The sequence below is a fragment of the Ptychodera flava genome, chromosome 15 (genome assembly GCF_041260155.1).
Source record: "Ptychodera flava strain L36383 chromosome 15, AS_Pfla_20210202, whole genome shotgun sequence".
NCBI classification, from domain to species: Eukaryota; Metazoa; Hemichordata; class Enteropneusta; family Ptychoderidae; genus Ptychodera; species Ptychodera flava.
The window spans coordinates 40,510,061-40,528,268 of NC_091942.1; the positions used below are offsets into that span (position 1 = coordinate 40,510,061).

General features: G+C 38.5%; 1 protein-coding gene across 2 annotated transcripts in view; it reads right to left on the reverse strand.

Moving 5' to 3' along the window:
• Positions 1-18,208, reverse strand: part of LOC139152188 (regulator of G-protein signaling 9-like) — a 159,506-nt gene that overhangs the window by 73,749 nt on the left and 67,549 nt on the right. Inside the window, exon 1 of one of the 2 annotated variants that reach the window (XM_070725320.1) lies at positions 13,175-13,357. The exons of the other annotated variant lie outside the window; for it this stretch is intronic. Within the exon in view, the coding sequence (XP_070581421.1) occupies positions 13,175-13,225 (51 nt within the window). The 5' untranslated portion in view covers positions 13,226-13,357. Of the gene's footprint in view, positions 1-13,174; positions 13,358-18,208 lie in introns of those variants that run through there. 2 annotated transcript variants of the gene reach the window in all.

The following is an 18,208-nucleotide window of genomic DNA, read 5'->3' on the forward strand; positions in this document are numbered from 1 at the left end:
TGAGACATGTTGATTGATTGATTGTATGTGTTCACAAGATGTTCTACTGAATATTGTTATTACGAAGGGAAGCTAGAATGCCTAGGGTTTGGTCTTGTTGTGTTTGTGTATGCTCATGTGAATCGGAGTTCAAGTTATGGTAGCTTTATTTAAAGCCATTCCTAGGGTATAAAAGGCAGCTTATTTTAACTTCAGTGGGTTATGTGTTTCAAATGACTGACACATGGAAGCAACGCAAGCAACTGCTCCAGAAAACTGGCATAAGTCTTTTCCATGCAGATGAATATAGCTCTGTGCCACCACAGTACCTTTCGTGAATACTTTGGACATAGGGTTGTGAGCGTCTACCGTACTTTACAGTTTCAAGTAACTTATTGATGAAAAATTCATTTCTGTACACTGTCATTGGCGTCAACAACATAGCCGTTGACCATTTCAAACTGCTGTCAATCACAAAGTGACATGCAGAACGTGCTAATGATCAAACATTTGCTGTGTACACCGGATCAACTACGATATATACAATGCAACAAAATCCTAAATAAACAACATTCAACAGATACATACCCGAAAACGGGCGAATGCATACTACACTGCCGTGATTTAGTTATGAAAGTTTTTTTGCATATCTTTATGAGAATATGCTCGTGACAATTCGCATTAGGTAGAAGGTTACTAAGGTATGTGACATGTGTGTGTACTCGCCTCCATGCCTACACTATGTCATTAAAGCTCGCTTCAACCCGGTAGTGTGCGATCACTGGAACCCAACAATATCACCTATTACATCAGTGAAATGCTGACGTCCGAAAGAAGCAGAACCCTAACTTTGTTGGTATACTAATTCTTTTTGACCTAAAAAATGTGACTTTTTATGGTTAGTGTTCCAAGGAACGATTCTCACCTGTGATTGCCATCAATATAATAAACACGAAGCGCAGCATGATCATGATCGATCATGACCAGCACGAAACTGACCTCACTGTTCATCTCATCCACAGTACAGTTGGGACTGTGATCCACAGGCTTTCTGAACATTTCAAGGCCGCAACAGCCTCAAACAGCAGTGTTTTACAAAATTACATTTGAGTTCATTTACGGCTAAATTTGAAATACTGCTGGGACTAAAACCTAAACACATTGTTGAGTTTACGTCTTCAAGATACGCCAGCAGTGTACCCAGTTGGCCTTGGACAGCTCGGTACCGTACACAACGATTTCTGAGTGTAACAAACATGACGGTAAAAACTACTGTATCTTTTTGTAATATCATCTGTTTTGTTACCGTACATATATTTGTATTCAAATAAAACTGTCTGGATTAGGATTTCCTGCAAACGTGGGTTCTTATCTAAGCTGATACTGGCTGCAACACGATGTCAACATTGATTTGCATTCATTATTCATTGCCACTCCCAGACCCTGGGATCATGAGCGATGGGTTTAAGTCTGGCATTTATAAGTATATCGCCTATATTTCTGTTCCTTTTCACGGTTGTGGAGGGACTGTGTCGTTGTATGCAATTAGATTGGACTAGAGTATCGTCAGTGGTGTTTGTTTTGGTTTTTGTTCAAGTTGTCTCCTTGTTTTATGTTCTGCTTCCCCGATGATGCATTCTTTTTCATTTTGGTCAAGATATTGATCATTGATGTGCCGGAACGATGAAGACATGAAATGACTGGCCAATTCTGATGTTTACATGAATTGTGAGTTCTCAGTTAAAAACGTCTGGAAGATCTTCCATCCATGTTAAAGTGTATGTCCCGCATAAATTCAAAGTTAATTTTGCTTAAAATGAGCCATGCTATATGATTTTGCCACCCCTACTTTCAAATAAATGCATCACCCCAATGAAACGACGCGGTTAAATATTATTAAAATGCAATATGTTGTGCGACTTTGAAGTTATCTGCCATTCGGGTCGTTTCGGAATTCGCGGGCATTGCCACCGGAAATGACGTAACTAATAGAATGTACGAGTGAGTGTGTTCACCTCGGCCATAGCGAATGCTTACCGCTGTGGCTTCAACATGGTGAGAAGTTACGCCTTTGGTGGCTGAAGTAACTGCAGCCATTGTCAGTTTATTGCATTTTAGGATGATGTATTAGCCGCATTTGACAAAATTACAAGAAAGGGTCGGAAAAGAGGCATTCATTCAGACAAGCGTTTTCTGCACTGCACATTTTCGAGTGCCGTGACTTAGAATAAACACGGTTCGGAAGCCAGATGTACGGTAAGATATACTTTAATTCCTGGAGTTACTACATCGATTATGTAATCGCAATGCCGTACCAGTACGACCATTGTCACCAGAAAGCTTCGCGTGTACACGTTCGCGAGAACAGCAGCAAGACTGCGACAGGTTGCCCAAAACATGTCAAGGATGCGGGGGCCGCGGAGCTGAGAAGTATGGCCGTGTTTACATCCCCCAAGACTGATCGCCGATTCAGATGCTTTACGAAAGTGATTGTAAATAAATAAATGAATACAAGTACTAGATCTCATGCGTGTGTGACTCTATAATTAGTAACGTAGGAGATATCTAATTTTAAATTCCTAAAAAGTTTACGTAGTGATTGACTGACTCTTTGCGAGACTGAACGATAGGTTGTGTATAATACAGCACGGCGCTGCCAGTAACAGTGACACAACGTGTAGCAAAGAAGTTTATACTGTTGACGAAGCAGTCGCGTTGTCGTCATCTGTTCCCTTCTGCTCGACTAAGTCTCCCCTAAAATATTTTAGCTTCTTTGAGAATTTCGCAGTCATGAAACAATGAACACTGTGCTTTATATCGCTGACACTTAATCAAGAAAAAAAACTGCGGAAGCGTAGCTGATCACTCCGTCACAGAAATGGCCGGCTGAGCCGCCCGGCCTCGGGTGCCAGTGTGCCCGATATTTACATCATGTCAATTTTAATTTATCTCTTCCCGAGAATTTGGCTAGACATGTCTTCACGGTCACATATTTTTAAAAGTGCCATCGTGAGGTTTTATAACGCCAAACTGAAGATTTTGCGGCGAGAATACTACCTTTGGTGTTTATGCTAACATGACCCTCAGCCTGTTCCACTTCCAGCTGTTGATAGGAAAGATGTGTGTTATGAACGGTGGACAATTTTCAACTTGATCTCTACTACATTTATCTACAAGCGTCATGGTGTAATTCAAATTTTTATATACAGATTTTGAACGAGGCAATTTGTGTTGAGAAGTAATAATAAGGTGGGATGGCAACTCCAGACTTATATTTATATTTTGTTAGCTTGCGGTTGTGTGTACGGTAGTGCACTGGTGTGTTTGACTGTAGTCACGGTGGGCTTGTCACTGACGCGACGGTCAACAAGAGTTCCGCTCTTGTTCTCGTTTAGGTTAAGGTTCCGACTGTTAAAATTTGCAGGCCTGTAAATTCTGAACAGCTTTGTCATATCTTCTGTGACGATGACATTCTCAGTTGCACTGCTTTCACTCATGAAATTATCACTATCTCCATAGTCAATGCACGAAGTCACCATCACCCATTCTATTAGTGACGTCACAGCTACTTATGCAAAAACGGGGCGAGCTCGGCAATTTCCGGAAAATGTCGCCATGATGGAAATCGAAAAGTGCAACTTTTCCTGTGTTTTCGTTGAAATAACATACAACCGTATAAAAACCGCTCAAATAAGCTTCAGTTTGTGTGTAAATGTTTGTTTTATTAATACCAATTTCATTGACAACCAGAACTATAGTATATGCCCAAAGTCAAACGAAAAGTCTCAAAATGTGGCAAGACTCACACTTTAAAGTATCTTCCATCCATGGCAAGAACTTTACAATGTTTATGTTCCATGATTCTGTTATTTTCCTCGATAGTCGGAGTCGCGCAGTCATGATATGCCAAAATGAGATGCGCTGAGGCTGCACTCAATATTTTGTCTGTCCTATGTTCCTTGGATTTTGGCATGTTCAGTGCAACATTTTGGATTTCTTTTGGGTGGACAACTACTCGTGAATGTTTGGTGACCAGCACTGTTCATCCAGGAAGTTCTCTGCTGATGTCGTCTTCTGGTATCTTGGATTTTGTTTTCGTGTTGCCGTTGTCTCCTTCAACAGGGCCGCCATTGCTTGAGTCATGCCGTCATTAGTATACACTGCTTCCACCTTGATGAATATTGGAAGGTATGTTGTCAACAATGCCTCATTATAAAGAGTGAATTCTACCACATGGAAGAGATTGAAGGAGTTTAATATACAGTGTTCTCCCCAGGATATGTTGACAAGACGGTGAAGACATGGTGCGAAGCACCACAAGCGACCGCGTAAGTGGTCGCGGGGGAAGGTTGGAAACTTGGATAGCCAAGTTACATCAATGTGCTGTGCCTCAAATCTGCTCAGGCCTCCCTGATTATAAAGTTCATCAAAATCCAAGGTCAGGTAAGAGAGGAGGTGGTGTAGCAGCTATCATGGGAAAACATCTCACAGTCAAGCCAGATAAAGCCTTTGCGGTTATGTTCTGATCTTTTGAACACTTGAGTATTTACATAACTCTTTCACGTGATCTTTTACACCTTGTAATCATAATTACCACCCACCACCAACCCGGAAAAATGGCGTAAATGTGACGACCTTTATGACCGAGTTTGCAACATTTATGGAGAGTATTGTAATTTCACCTGGTCGCCTGATTTTATTAGGTGACTTCAACTTTCACGTAGAAGATAAAAACCGGAAGGATACTCAGCTATTCATTGACTTGATAGAAAGTCTTGGTCTCAAACAACACGTGCATGGCCCTACTCATGAACAGGGGCACACACTGGATTTAGTTATTACTCGTATAAATGAACCGTGCGTCATGGAATTTCAGCTCAGTGACATTCTTCCATCGGACCATAGTTTAATCAGTTTTGTTACTGATCTATCACGTCCGCGTGTACCCCGTATTAATCGCATTTCAAGGAACATCTCATCGGTGACCTCTCATGACCTCAGTCAGGCCATTCACACTATTCAAAAACTCAAACTAACGGACTGTACTACAGTTGATGAATTGGCTGAGCGCTTCCATGAGGATATGTCATATGTATTGGATATTGTTGCTCCGGCCAAGGTGAAAATGGTCCGTGACAAACTACACACCCCTTGGTATGACATGACCCTGCGTGAAGCAAAATGTGATCTTCAGCAAGTTGAAAGGCAATGGAGGAAAAATCTGCTTGAAGTAAACAGATTGATCTTTACAGCAAAACGTCCGAACTATAATAGACTCTGTACTGAAGCGCTCGCATCATATCACAGGACTCGTATAGAAACAGCTGATCAGACTAAACTATTTAGCATCGTTGACGATTTAATAGGTGAAAAGAAATCCTCTGCTTCAGTTTTACCAATTCATGATGATAAAACTCAATTGGCTCAGTCTTTTTCAGACTTCTTTTCAAACAAAATTTCTAAGCTTAGGGACCAATTTCCAAAGTCCTTGGCCTTAGAAAAGGTTAATGAGTCACAACCGTATTCTTTTAACGAGTTCACTCCTGTTACTAAAGTCAGTCTTATTAAAATTATTGATGCCATGAATTCTAAGTCACTTGGTTTCAGTCCTACCTATGTGATAGAACTCAGACTGTGTGTATTGATGGTATACTGTCAACACCAAGTGATCTTGATTGTGGTGTCCCTAAGGGAAGTGGGCTGGGCCCAATACTTTTCATGCTGTACGCGGCACCATTAGAAGACATAAATTATATCAAACATGCACTGGATTTGATGTTATTTGCAGATGATACTCAGTTGTATCTGACATGTGAGCGTGCTGTCGACTCATCATTCATATATAGTTGAACATTGTATTGATGATATTCGTCAATGGATGATTGCAAATCGTTTGGTTTTGAATGATGCTAAGACAGAAGTGATCCACTTCTGTTCAAAGTTTAAGAAATCAGTTGATCTGTCATCTCTTCGAGTAGGGACCACTGATGTTACTACGTCTAAATCCGTCCGTGATCTTGGTGTTTATTTAAATTGCTGTGCAGATATGAGTACTCAAATTTTGAAATTATGTCAGTGTGCATCGTTCGCTCTACATAGAATTGGTCGTATTAGAAATGTTTTAAATCGTACAAACACTGAAAGACTTGTGCACGCTTTTGTAACATCACGTCTCGATTACTCCAACAGCTTGCTGTTTGGTATCGAAGACAAATACCCTGTAAACTTCAGTTACTTCAAAATTCTGCTGCTCATCTAGTTACACGCACAAAAATGCATGACATTGAACACATAACACCAGTGAGGCGTGAGCTTCAAAATTCTTCTTTTTGTGTATAAAATTTTGCACAATCAAGCACCTGCTTATCTTTCTGATCTTATCACAATTCACGTTCCTAAACGGTTTACACACTCAGCGTTCACACCAATTTTGGAGCTGGTGAACTGGGAACAGAAACACTTTGGTTATCGTTCTTTTTCTAATGCTGCTCCCACTTTATGGAATACCTTACCAAAAGAAATTAGATTGTCACCATCTGTTGCCTCTTTTAATTTAAAACATCTGTGAAAACATATCTCTTCAGAAAGTATTATGATTAAGTCATTGTTTTGATGTTCGTATCATGTTGCATTGTAGCTGTGATATCACAGCGGTACTTGTGGCGTATATCGAATGCGATCTGGTCATTGGGGTCATCGCCACAGTCCCACTGCGAGCCAACGCATCGGCTTCGTTTGCAGTTTACTATGAGACCGACCGGTATCGTAGATTTAGCTCGCAAAATAATAAAATAGATAAAGCATGCAATAAATAAAATTATACCTACTGTATCACTGACTATCTGAGACTCATCTTTTACTCCTGCTAACGAGCCCGACTGTGACAACATGTATTTTCGACCGTTTTTCGGTGAGTCGTCGATGGTTCCTGCTTGAATTTGAACTTTTGACCTCCAACGTATTCAGTGCGTTGTACGCGCGATCGAGCAAGCATCGTAGAAACCGTCGACGGCTCAGGGGAAAATGGTCGAAAATACGTGTTCTTATCTTCAAGAAAGTTAGCAGGCGTACAGAAAGAGTCTCAGATAGTCAATGATAAAGATGATACAAGTTTATTTATTCAAAGGCTAATCTAGTTCATTATTTTGCGAGCTAAATCTATGATACCGGTCGGTCTCGTAGTAAACTGCCAACGAAGCCTATGCGTTGGCTCGCAGCGGGACTGTTGCGATGACCCCAATGACCCGAGCGCATAGATATACGCCACAAGTACCGCTGCGATATCACAGCTAGTTGCATTGTAGAGTTTGTATTTTTAACGGAGTATTTTTATATACTTGTTGTATTTTAACCAGAGCATTTTTATGGTACTTTTGTTATTATTGTATTTTCGTCTTGTATTTTATTGTAAAGCGGTTTGATATATTATTGATGGAAATCGCTTTAGAAAAAATAAATAATTATTATTATAATTATTATTATTATGTGTCACACGAACAGACGCACAACATGTTGCAAGTTTCGAGGTTGGCAGGGGTGTTCCGCATGCCGTAATCAACACGGTCATTGGTTTATTTTAGTCACATGGGGTTTGATGGGATATATTTCAAACGTCTCCTATTTTAGAGTGTACAGCCTGAACGGAGGGTACCAAATTTGCATATTTTATCGTGTTCGAGAACCTCGTTTTCGCTACCTCGCTGAGTGCGGAAGTGTGTGTGGGAGAGAGACCGGCGTAGGATCTCAAAAACAAGGCCGTGAACTCAAACAGAAACTTATCCTTCTTTTAACTATGCCGATTTTCATTGACAATAAACCATTTATTAAGATTTTTCAAAGTATTTGACCAGAGAGTGCAAAATTGTTTTACGATGGCACAATTACCGTGCCAAGGCAGACGATCGAACGACGTATTGCAATCCAACTTTTGCCGAAAAACCTAACTTTTAAGGGTCTTGTAGAGCTTGAGCCACACTGAAACTTTCAGAAAATGTTCCTTATAGTATCGATAGTTAGTGGTCCAAATTTCAGGGCCGTACGATATATATTGCATGTATTTGCGGCATGATTAAGTGACGCCGTGTAGAGACCGGTGTGCGCATTGAATTGAGGCACGGGCGTCCACGCTGCCGAGTACGGCAAATGGACAACGCAAGTGCAGCTGTTCTATGCTGTTGTTCACGGGTTTCCCATCATGTGTACAGAAATAAGACGCCCTACACTCAGTGTGACAGTTTTCAGACATTAAATGACACGCTGTTCGTTGTACTCACTTCGCTCTGTATTAATCGCGTTTTACAAGTCATAGTACTGTATATTAAGTCAGGTGATGCTGCTGTCCCGTTTTGGATAGTTTTTTTTTCGGTACAAGCTATTTTGGGCGCTACGAACTGGCGAAATTAGCCACACCGTACGATACAAGGCATCGAAAGCAACACACAGAGACAGTCCATGTCCGATATGTAAGCGCCATACATGTCGAAATATAGTTGCGTAGTCCATGGATTAACGTAACTAATTTATCACGAAATATTTATATACAATTTTCTAAACACACTTATATTGAAAAATTGGGGTTTTAAGTTTCAAAATATCAATATTTAGCCCCTACAATAATAATCCAAATACGACGTCCAATTACTGCGATAGCAGTCCGATTACTACGCACTCAACATCGGGTCAAAAATTTGACAACTTTTACCCTCTAAATACCACTTCTGTCGTGTTAACAGTTTGAGGATAAACACAATAAAGTTTCGAAAGGAATGATAATAAGATTTTGTTATATGAAACGGCTTTTGGTGGAATTCACCATCCTGTCCGAAAACTATCACACTGAGTGTAGCACTTTGTTTAGAACGCTTACACAAGCACAACACATACACACACACGTACTCAGTACGTCCGAAGTGAAGGCCGCCATGATGGAAACGCTGATTCACGGGTCAAGTTTAAATGTCTGTAAGTTTGTATCTAGACCTTGAGCCAAACTGAAATTACGTCTGGTTAACATTTCTAAAACCACGAAAAATCGATTGCAGGTCTTCTTTTGGGCGTAAATATCATTGCATGTATTTGCGGCATCGCTAAACTTGGGCCTTCAGTCGATCCCAAAAAATCAATCATATCATTAAAATGACAGTTTCACAGCATAGAAATTCTAAAAAAATTACATGCGAATACTTTCCAACAGTATTATTCAATATCACCATAAAGTAGATATGATTGACCAACGATGACGGTAAAATTCAGTGATGAAAATCTCCGTGAAAAATTACTAACGGTCAATCTCCGACTAGAGGGCGCTGTCTGAATTCAAACGTAATCCCCATTAATATATGCTAATTAGGTACCCTCCGTTCAGGCTGTGCACACAAACTTGTTATACCTGTCTGACTTTTTGTCCCATGCTTCCATTTCAACTTAGTTGAGGACCTGAGGACCCATGCCATTGGAAGTAAAATAATAATAAAAATACCGTCAGGGACAGTGTGCTCACATTCGATTTGAATTGGTCCATTCAAGAAATATTTAAACCAGGAAAAACAAGAATGTCAAAAGCAAATAAGGTCTCCAACTTAGGTACTGGAGGTCATCTTTAGGAACATGCATATCAACTTCTATAGCAATGAGACAAGCAGATCCTAAATACATAAGCAAATGTCAACAACAAAAAATAGACAGAGAAGGCTTGATAAAAAGAAAAGGTGGGAGTGGGTAAAAAAATGTACAAGGGATCTGGTAAAAAAGTAATGCTACCTCATCAATCTTCTAGACGCTACCCCCTCCTGAATATCAAATGTTCCATCCCTTGGTATTACATAACGCCAGATTACAGGAAATATATTTACAACCTTGGGGAGTTTTTAATTAATGCCATGAGTGTTATCATTCTAATGTAAACAGTACTTAAGTTAGTTACAGATAGTGAAATGCCTTCCACTGTGGGCAGTGATTACAACATCTGGAATTATCCTGGATCCAAATTTCTCATCAGTTTTTGTATGTCTTACATAGAAAAGTTGCAAAAATTGGCCCGCAATGAAAAAATTCACCTCAGCTTTGTTTTCTTGATCAAAATTTCCTACAAATTGATACCAAATATGACAAAATTATGTTCACAGCCTTCAAAACTGTCTCACAACATATCCAGGGTTGTTGTAGGTCATTTAAGGTCACAAACTGAGAAAATTACCTATAGTATACAAATTTGGGGGTTTCCCAACACTTTGAGCTGAAAATTTGTCTAATAACATCCCTCGGGACTTTATACCAAATTACAAAGCTATCAAACAAGTAATTTTGAGAACAAGTTTTCTTGACCAAAAATGACAATATTGTCTTAAAAATACAAATTTGTATATTTCAGGACAATTTCCACATATCTAACTATTGTCATCTCTGTACGTCTGTGTACCAAATATAAAAGCTGTCTGTCCAGGGGTTTTAAAAAGAAAATACTGTTTAAGATTTTTTGACCAAAAATGACAAAATTGCTCCAAAATAGTAATTTTCCCAATTTTGTCATAATTTCAACAAATTAGAAGAGTAACACCCTCGCAAAGATCCAACTCAAATTTGAGAGCCATTGGGCTGGCGGTTTCAGAGAAGAAGAATTTTTACTGAAAATGAGAAAAATCACCAAAAAATTCAGCAAAAATACAAAATTAAGGATATCTTCACAATATTCATAAAACTGTATAAGGTTCACCTAAGGTACTTGCACACAAATTTTCAAAGCAATCAAAACTGCAGTTCTTGAGTTATTAATTCTTGATCATTTTCACATTTTGTAAGCTCATTTGCATAATTTTGGCAATGAAGACTTCATTTGAACAAAATCCCATCTATAGCCCAGGATGCATCCACACACCAAATACCAAGCTGAAACGTGCAGCGGTTTGGGTGTTTTTGATGTTGACGGACATACTGTACGTACATATATACATACATACACACATACATACAGACGCCATCGACTTCAGCTTATATGATAAACTCACATTGGGATAACCAAATGTGAGCTAATAAAAATTTTTATTATTATTATTGTTATACCACTCTCCGCCTCGTGCCCATTGTTCTAACCATGCTCTCTAATTTCCATAACCGAATATTTTATTATATACCACCTGGCTTTCTTTTGTTTAAAAAGTGTCCGATTTACAAGTTCTTTTGTTTAAAAGTGTCCAATTTACTAGTAAATCGGACAGTTCTTTTGTTAAAAACTGTCCGGTTTACTAGTAAATCGGACACTTTTAAACAAAAGAACTTGTAAAATGGAGACTTTTTAAACAAAAGAAAGTCACGTGGCGACAAGTAAAAAATCACAAATGCGAGACATTATACCAGAAGAAATTTATTTCGCCATCAAGTACAGAGTAAAGACACTTTAAAAGAATCACCAGACTGAATTAATTTTGCACGACTGTACATCTCAAAATCAATTACAGGTCACCGTGAAATAACGGTATTGTTTGCAAATATCACTTCTGTGTTAAGGTTATTGTTATCACGATCATTCGAAGCTGAAATTTAAGACTTCAAAGTCGGTTATCAACACTGAATGTAGAGGTTTCAGTCGCCTTTGGTAAAGTTAAATCTAGCTACAGGCAAACACACACGCAGTACCACAGTCATTGTGGATCTAGACATATTGTTTTTTGTACTTGCAGTTTCTGTTGCGCCTTTCTCTGACGTGGCTGTCTAGCTTGGTCTTCCGATTGTGGCCGTTAGCACTGGCGTGACAGGGGGACTTTTCTTTTCCATCTTTGGCTTTGGTAGTTGAAGTGCACCGGATACAGCTTTCATTTGTACTTCATCCGCCATATCGATATACGTAGAGCGACTCGGCAATTGCGTGTATGCTGTTCAAAGTTTTCGACTCAAATGAGCAAAATGTGACTCTGACGTCGATCTGCTAACACCTTTTCACTTCATTCAACCAATCAATCAATCAAACATAATTCATACAATTCAAATCAAACCAGGTGCTCAACCACGTCATCGCACTACAATAGCAACACATGTCATCTTTGTTTTATCCAATCATGGGTTATTTTTTTATACTTTCGTTCAACAAGGTGTCAAAACGCGTCAATGTTTTCCTGCCAAAGTTTCAACTTGCACTGCACTAAAATTACAAATAAAAACTTTCGGTGTGCAAACAAGGCTCTAAAACTCGGCAAATTCGTGGTATAACACGGTCAGCGAACTCGTAGTCGGCGGTTTACGGAATTTAACGGTACAGTTTGCCATAAAACTCCTCGGCCCTGCGGGCCTCGGAGTTTTACTGGCAAACTGTACCGTTAAATTCCGTAAACCGCCTCCTACTCGTCCGCTTACCTATAGTTGTAGTTATATCACCACCACCACCACCACCACCATTAGTATTATTATTATTATTATCATCATTATTGATGTTGTCGTTATTGTTATTATTATTATTATTGTTGTTGTTATTATTATTATCTTTATTATTGATGTTGTTGTTGTTATTATTATTTTATCTAAAATGTTTCTAAGAAGTTCGATAAACACCAACATTGTCAAAATTACATATAAATATAATGGCAATATTCATCTGACATGTTGACACCCCTGTAATCTTATATATGGCGGCTCCCCTTCGTATTCTATTCGACTACTTGGTAATCCTACCTATCTTCAGAGTTTGATATTTTGTTTAAAGATGATTGTAAATTCACCATTTACGCTCTATTACTTTATTTCACACTTCGTGTTCCAGCTAAGGGTGAAACCTTTATATCTGTCATTGCGAATATTAATGAGTGAGTAGCGGGTATACTCCAGCAGAGATGCATGGGAACATGAGCGGTTAATGCAATGATAATACAGAGTATTACAGTTAAACGGTCAACAACGCCTTGAGTATAAAATGTCGGTTTCCCTACAAAAATTATCGCGGCTTCCACACTTGTGACGATATTATAGTGATTGTATTTTGAGGAATTTACAGCTCTAAGTGATGTACGCTTGATCCATGGCGTTCTTGATTGTGATATCGCAACATAACATCCGGCGATCTACCTCGGCGAGTTGTGAGCGGCTACCTTAGAAACGGGTGACATAGAGAGCGACGCGCAAGTCGGATCTAGTAATATCAGAAATGCTACCGACAAATGAGTTGGGTATTTTAAACAATATCATTAAAAAACCCATCAAATTCACTTACCCTCTGAAAAACCATTTCTCTGGGCCCCCGATCTTGGTCCAGTTCCATCATTTTTGGCGATCACATGCATATTGGTGTGGCTGAAAACATGATAGTATAACAGCCAGTCCTTCAGCTGTTGCTCTCAGTACACTGATATGATGTGCGAACGCTTTGAAATCATTGCTCTGTTTATGCATATGTAATGAGCCTCAATATGGAATCGACGGAGTCTTTCTGCTACACGACAACCTCGCCAGAATAGACTTGCAGATATTTTGTGTATTGCACGGAATCACTTTTAATGTTAAACTGTATGTCTTACTATAGCTATAATCGTGTGATCCACGCTTGATGGGGGGAAAGGAAGTCCTAAAAAAGTAAACAGTAGTTATGTATACAGGTTCTAAGGGAGTGTTCATAATGTACTTCCGGGGGGGCTGGAGGATTATCAGGGGACCACACATTTCCCCAAGAAAAATTAGGGGGGGGGGGGCAGACAAAATACCACAATCTTTTAGGGGGAGGGCTACTACAATTAAATATTTGCCCATTAGTCCTGATCTATAGAATCATGCATGGCTGTCAAAAATATGGTGAAAAATTTACAAATTTGCTAGCTCCTGCATGGAAGTAGAGTTGATATTCCAATAATTCTGTATGTGCATCCAGTACAGATCATGTGCATCAATACTATGGTGCCAGATTGTTGAAATATAAACTATAGCATCCTGTGTACACAAGAAATTTGCTGAATAGTAGAAGTGATCTGACTGTGTATGAATCAAGGAGAATTGTGTGTAGGCTCACACATTGCATAATGATACTAATACTTTAGAATCCCATTCGTTGTGATTTGTATGATCAAGGATTTCTCAGTGACGGCTGGCAGAAAAGGCCAAACGACAAATTAACATGTTTTGTTTCCATCATCTTAAAACATGCGCATCATGACTATTTTAAAGTTTGTAAAAAAATGTGAAATATGCATGTTCTGGCAACTTTGATAAAAAAATAGCGTCAATGACACTTTGCTCACATTTAGTTATATGTGGCAAGCCAGAATGAGTGTATACATGATATTCAACGAGCTTATATTTACCTTAGCTTGTGATATTCATAGTCAAGTGCATTTGAACAAAGTTTGATACACCGTCCATTAAAGTGTGAAATGGTTGGCAACTTGCAACTGTTGATCACAAACACTTACACATTAATACCATGCAACCTAGTACATCATAACTAGTGATAAAATCAGCCATACCAAACTAAAACGTGTCCCTTATAATATTGTAATGCATAACATTAATCATATGTAGACAATATTTGGTCTCTCTACGGTCTATAGTTGCACAATCGAAGACTAAGGTAATAATGGGCATTTCTCACCTTCAACTGTTAATGAAGCTGCCACACCTACATGATAATGGTATGTCCCAAACTGCCACCAAGTTAGACAAGCATTGCAGTGACATAGACAAATGAGGAAATTTCCAAACACAAACATATAGCAAGAAACCTGAAGCATCAGATATGTAAATCTGTTTTAAAGCTATTCAAACCAACTTTCAAAGCATCAACCAGGGATTTGTGTAGAAGCCATTACTTGACTTACACAGACAAGCAATTCCATAAATATACAATATGACAATGGAAAAAAACAAAATCCTTTCAAATCAACGTTGGAACATATTTTTCACACAAAATTGTCACTTACATCCACAGCTGTAAGAGTTTGTAACTAATAACCTGACCTTGTTGGATTAAGCAGCAAAGTTTACTGACTATACAGATGACACTTATCATGAATATACTTATATTGTGCTGCATCTTGAAAATGAAAGACTGGTTGTATACAAGATCTACACCATAACTTCTTTTAGATTCACTCATAGCAACTTCCATGCAACAATTTTTGTACAATGTGGTATTTTAGCTGCCTTGCCAAGATAATCTGACCAATGTTTATTCACAAAGTTTTCACTTTTGTTGCTCAGTAGCATTTTAGTAACCCTGACTTCATTTGAACAAATACTATTTTACAGTTGAGCATGTACATGTATCTACCACAAATACACAGGTAAAATGTGCAGCAATTCTCAATCTTTTGCAATTAGACCAGGGACTTCAAGAATATCATATTTGGCAAAACGTAGTGTACCCCAAAACTTCTTTTAAACACAACATATTGATAGCTCCACGCTAATTTTTTTGTAAAACAGTGTGTCAGCTGCACTGCAAACTTCTGTCTTCCAATTCGCTCATATTTACTTATACAAATTTCATCAATATTTTGATATATGGTAATCAAATGATCCTTAAAACTTAAAATCCAAATTTCATACCTGGTATCTGACATGTGACTCTCAAAAACAAGACTTTTGGCAAAAAGTCGGTAAAAAATTCAAAAATACATATATATGAATTTTATGCTTCTCAATCAACCAATTGCATACATTGTTCCTCCTATTATACATACCAAATGATAAAGTAATCACTCTCTTATCAATATAAATTGCAGATTATGAAAAAATGATGTTTTTTTCTTATTCTTTAATCAACGCCTACAAGATTCCATTGGATTATAGATAACCATCTACATGTAAGCATTCCGAAGCTGGCCAAATTTAATATGGAAATATTTAGTTATTAACTTTTTTCATGGAACAGCATATTTCCTTCATTCTCTGTGCAATCGTTGTACTTCAGAACTTCACTAAAACAACTGTTTTGATAATGTTCTCTATACTCAAAATTGGTCAATACTCACTTTCCCTGAGATGCATCAAGTGGTGCTGCTTTTCATTTGTAATTGTTGCAGAAGGTTCAACATAGCTGTAGCAATAAACATTTCGATAAAGAGAAGCTGTGTCTCTGTCTGAATCACCCGAACTAAAGACAGCCCTGATCACAAACAATACCCACATATCTTTACTGTACTGTGACAATGTACTCGCACTGTGAATACCACTTTTGAAAGGCGCCCTCACAGGGGTACCTTGACTGTTGTAAATAGTTACCCTGATCTTTTCACTCCAGGCTGGCAGTGCCTTGTATACGCATGTACTTGCAACAAAACAACTGAATCACTGTTATGGGAAACTACATGGAGGACAAGCAGTACAGGAAACTCGTTGTTAAACAAAAGTGGTCAAATTTAAAAAGTGCTGTACGTAGCTGCTGTATATTTCAAACATTAATACTTTTCTGCAATATGGTTTTCCGTTCAATTACTTTGAGTATCTTTTATCGAACATTTGAGACATTGCCTTAGTCACAAATTATTACCCAGTACCTATAAAGGGACCCTCTCAGATTGACGCATAAGTTCAAAAAGTGAAATTTATTCGTTTACGGCATTAGGGGAAGACTGCATTAACTTGCATGGTACCTGAAACCAGAGTCCTTACCTGACCAACTCGGGTGACAAACAGAAGACTTTTAATCCCTCAAGGTGTTAATGTCCCATTGTTATGTTTATCTAATCCAGCTGGTGCCATTGTAGTGCCATTGTAGGAAAGGCAGGTTTGTGAAATTGATCCTCATAGGGAAGTAGGGTATTGCTAAGTTAATGGAGCCTTCCCGTAATGGGGGGGGGGGGGGGGGGGAGAGGGGTGGTGTTTGACATCCATTCAATTATTGAACTTCACCTTCACACTTTTATTTTTTTGATTACAAGTTTTCTTTACATTGTGTGTAAAAATTAACATAAACTGCACACTCATACAAACAAATTTTGCTGTAACTATTTCCAACTAGTATGTGTCATGCTGACAGTGGTTATAGTACACACATTTGATTGATTACTCGACGATGTTATGTGATCAGGGGAAACATATTCTTCAGTAGCTATAGCAAAATGCCATATTGTACTGTCAGACAGGTATCAACATTTCGCACATTTGAACTTTTGTTAAGGGGAGGGGGAGGGGGTTTTGATTTAAAACGGAGTTTTGTTTCATGAACTTACGCAACAAACTGAGACGGTCCCTAAGAACAAACCATTGGTAGAGAGTTGACATTGCTGGTTTAATAAAATCTGTTACCAAACCATTGACAGTAAGTCATCTCCATCTACCCTGCAGTTGTGAGTAGGTTGAAACAATATAATATTTAAAGAACTTGACTACAGGATATTACCATTGAGTATTGGAATCGCGATGTTAATGTCAGTAAACCTGAGTGACACCTTCTTTTACATGTGGGTGTGTCTATCACTTTAGTAGCATCATCATCCCATTCACCAGCAATACCTCATAACAACTGCACTCATAACAATCTCCACATCCTTTCCTTATTGCTGTGTGGCCAAGGCTTGACATTGTAGTTATTATCAACTGAGGGCTTATCCCATAGTCCTCATGAATATTTATCAGTAATTTGCATATGGTGAAGTGATATCACTTGGTGCTAAGGCTTTGAATAATATGGTAGACATGAACTCACAGTGGTTTGCCTCCCTTTCAAATTCAGGCTGCTTCAGCCTTCTAAGTCACTGTAATGTTCATTGACACATAAGTGGACTTTTAGGAGTGACAGACTAGAAATGAAGTTTTCATACAGCATCCTACTTTATCTCACTTTCCATAATAGGACATTTTTTATTTCAAAATAAGACATTTTTGATAAAACAAGTTAAGACCTTTAACCAGCCATTGTTGTGAGCTATGGCCAGTAGTTGGTAATAATGCACGTTTCACATTGTTGAAGCTATCGTGCTATGGGCAGTTGTATGCCATTGTACATTATAGAACCCAAACGTATAAGGCAAACGTGCATGACTAATCATAGTAAAAGTCTGCATGTTAGACAATTTAGACACGTTAGGTCCGTACACGTCAGGTCTGCACGATACAAGATAGGTTAGCATGATTGGCATGGTAGATTTTGACCGATGTTGAAAACCTAAAATGACATACACGTTAGACATTTTAGACACGTTAGGTCTGTACACGTTAGGTTTGCAAGTTTGGCTTTTTTGGTCACGTTAGTTCCGACCCAACATGTCAAACATGCACTACTAAAATGTAAAATGTCTAAAATGAAAAAATCCCG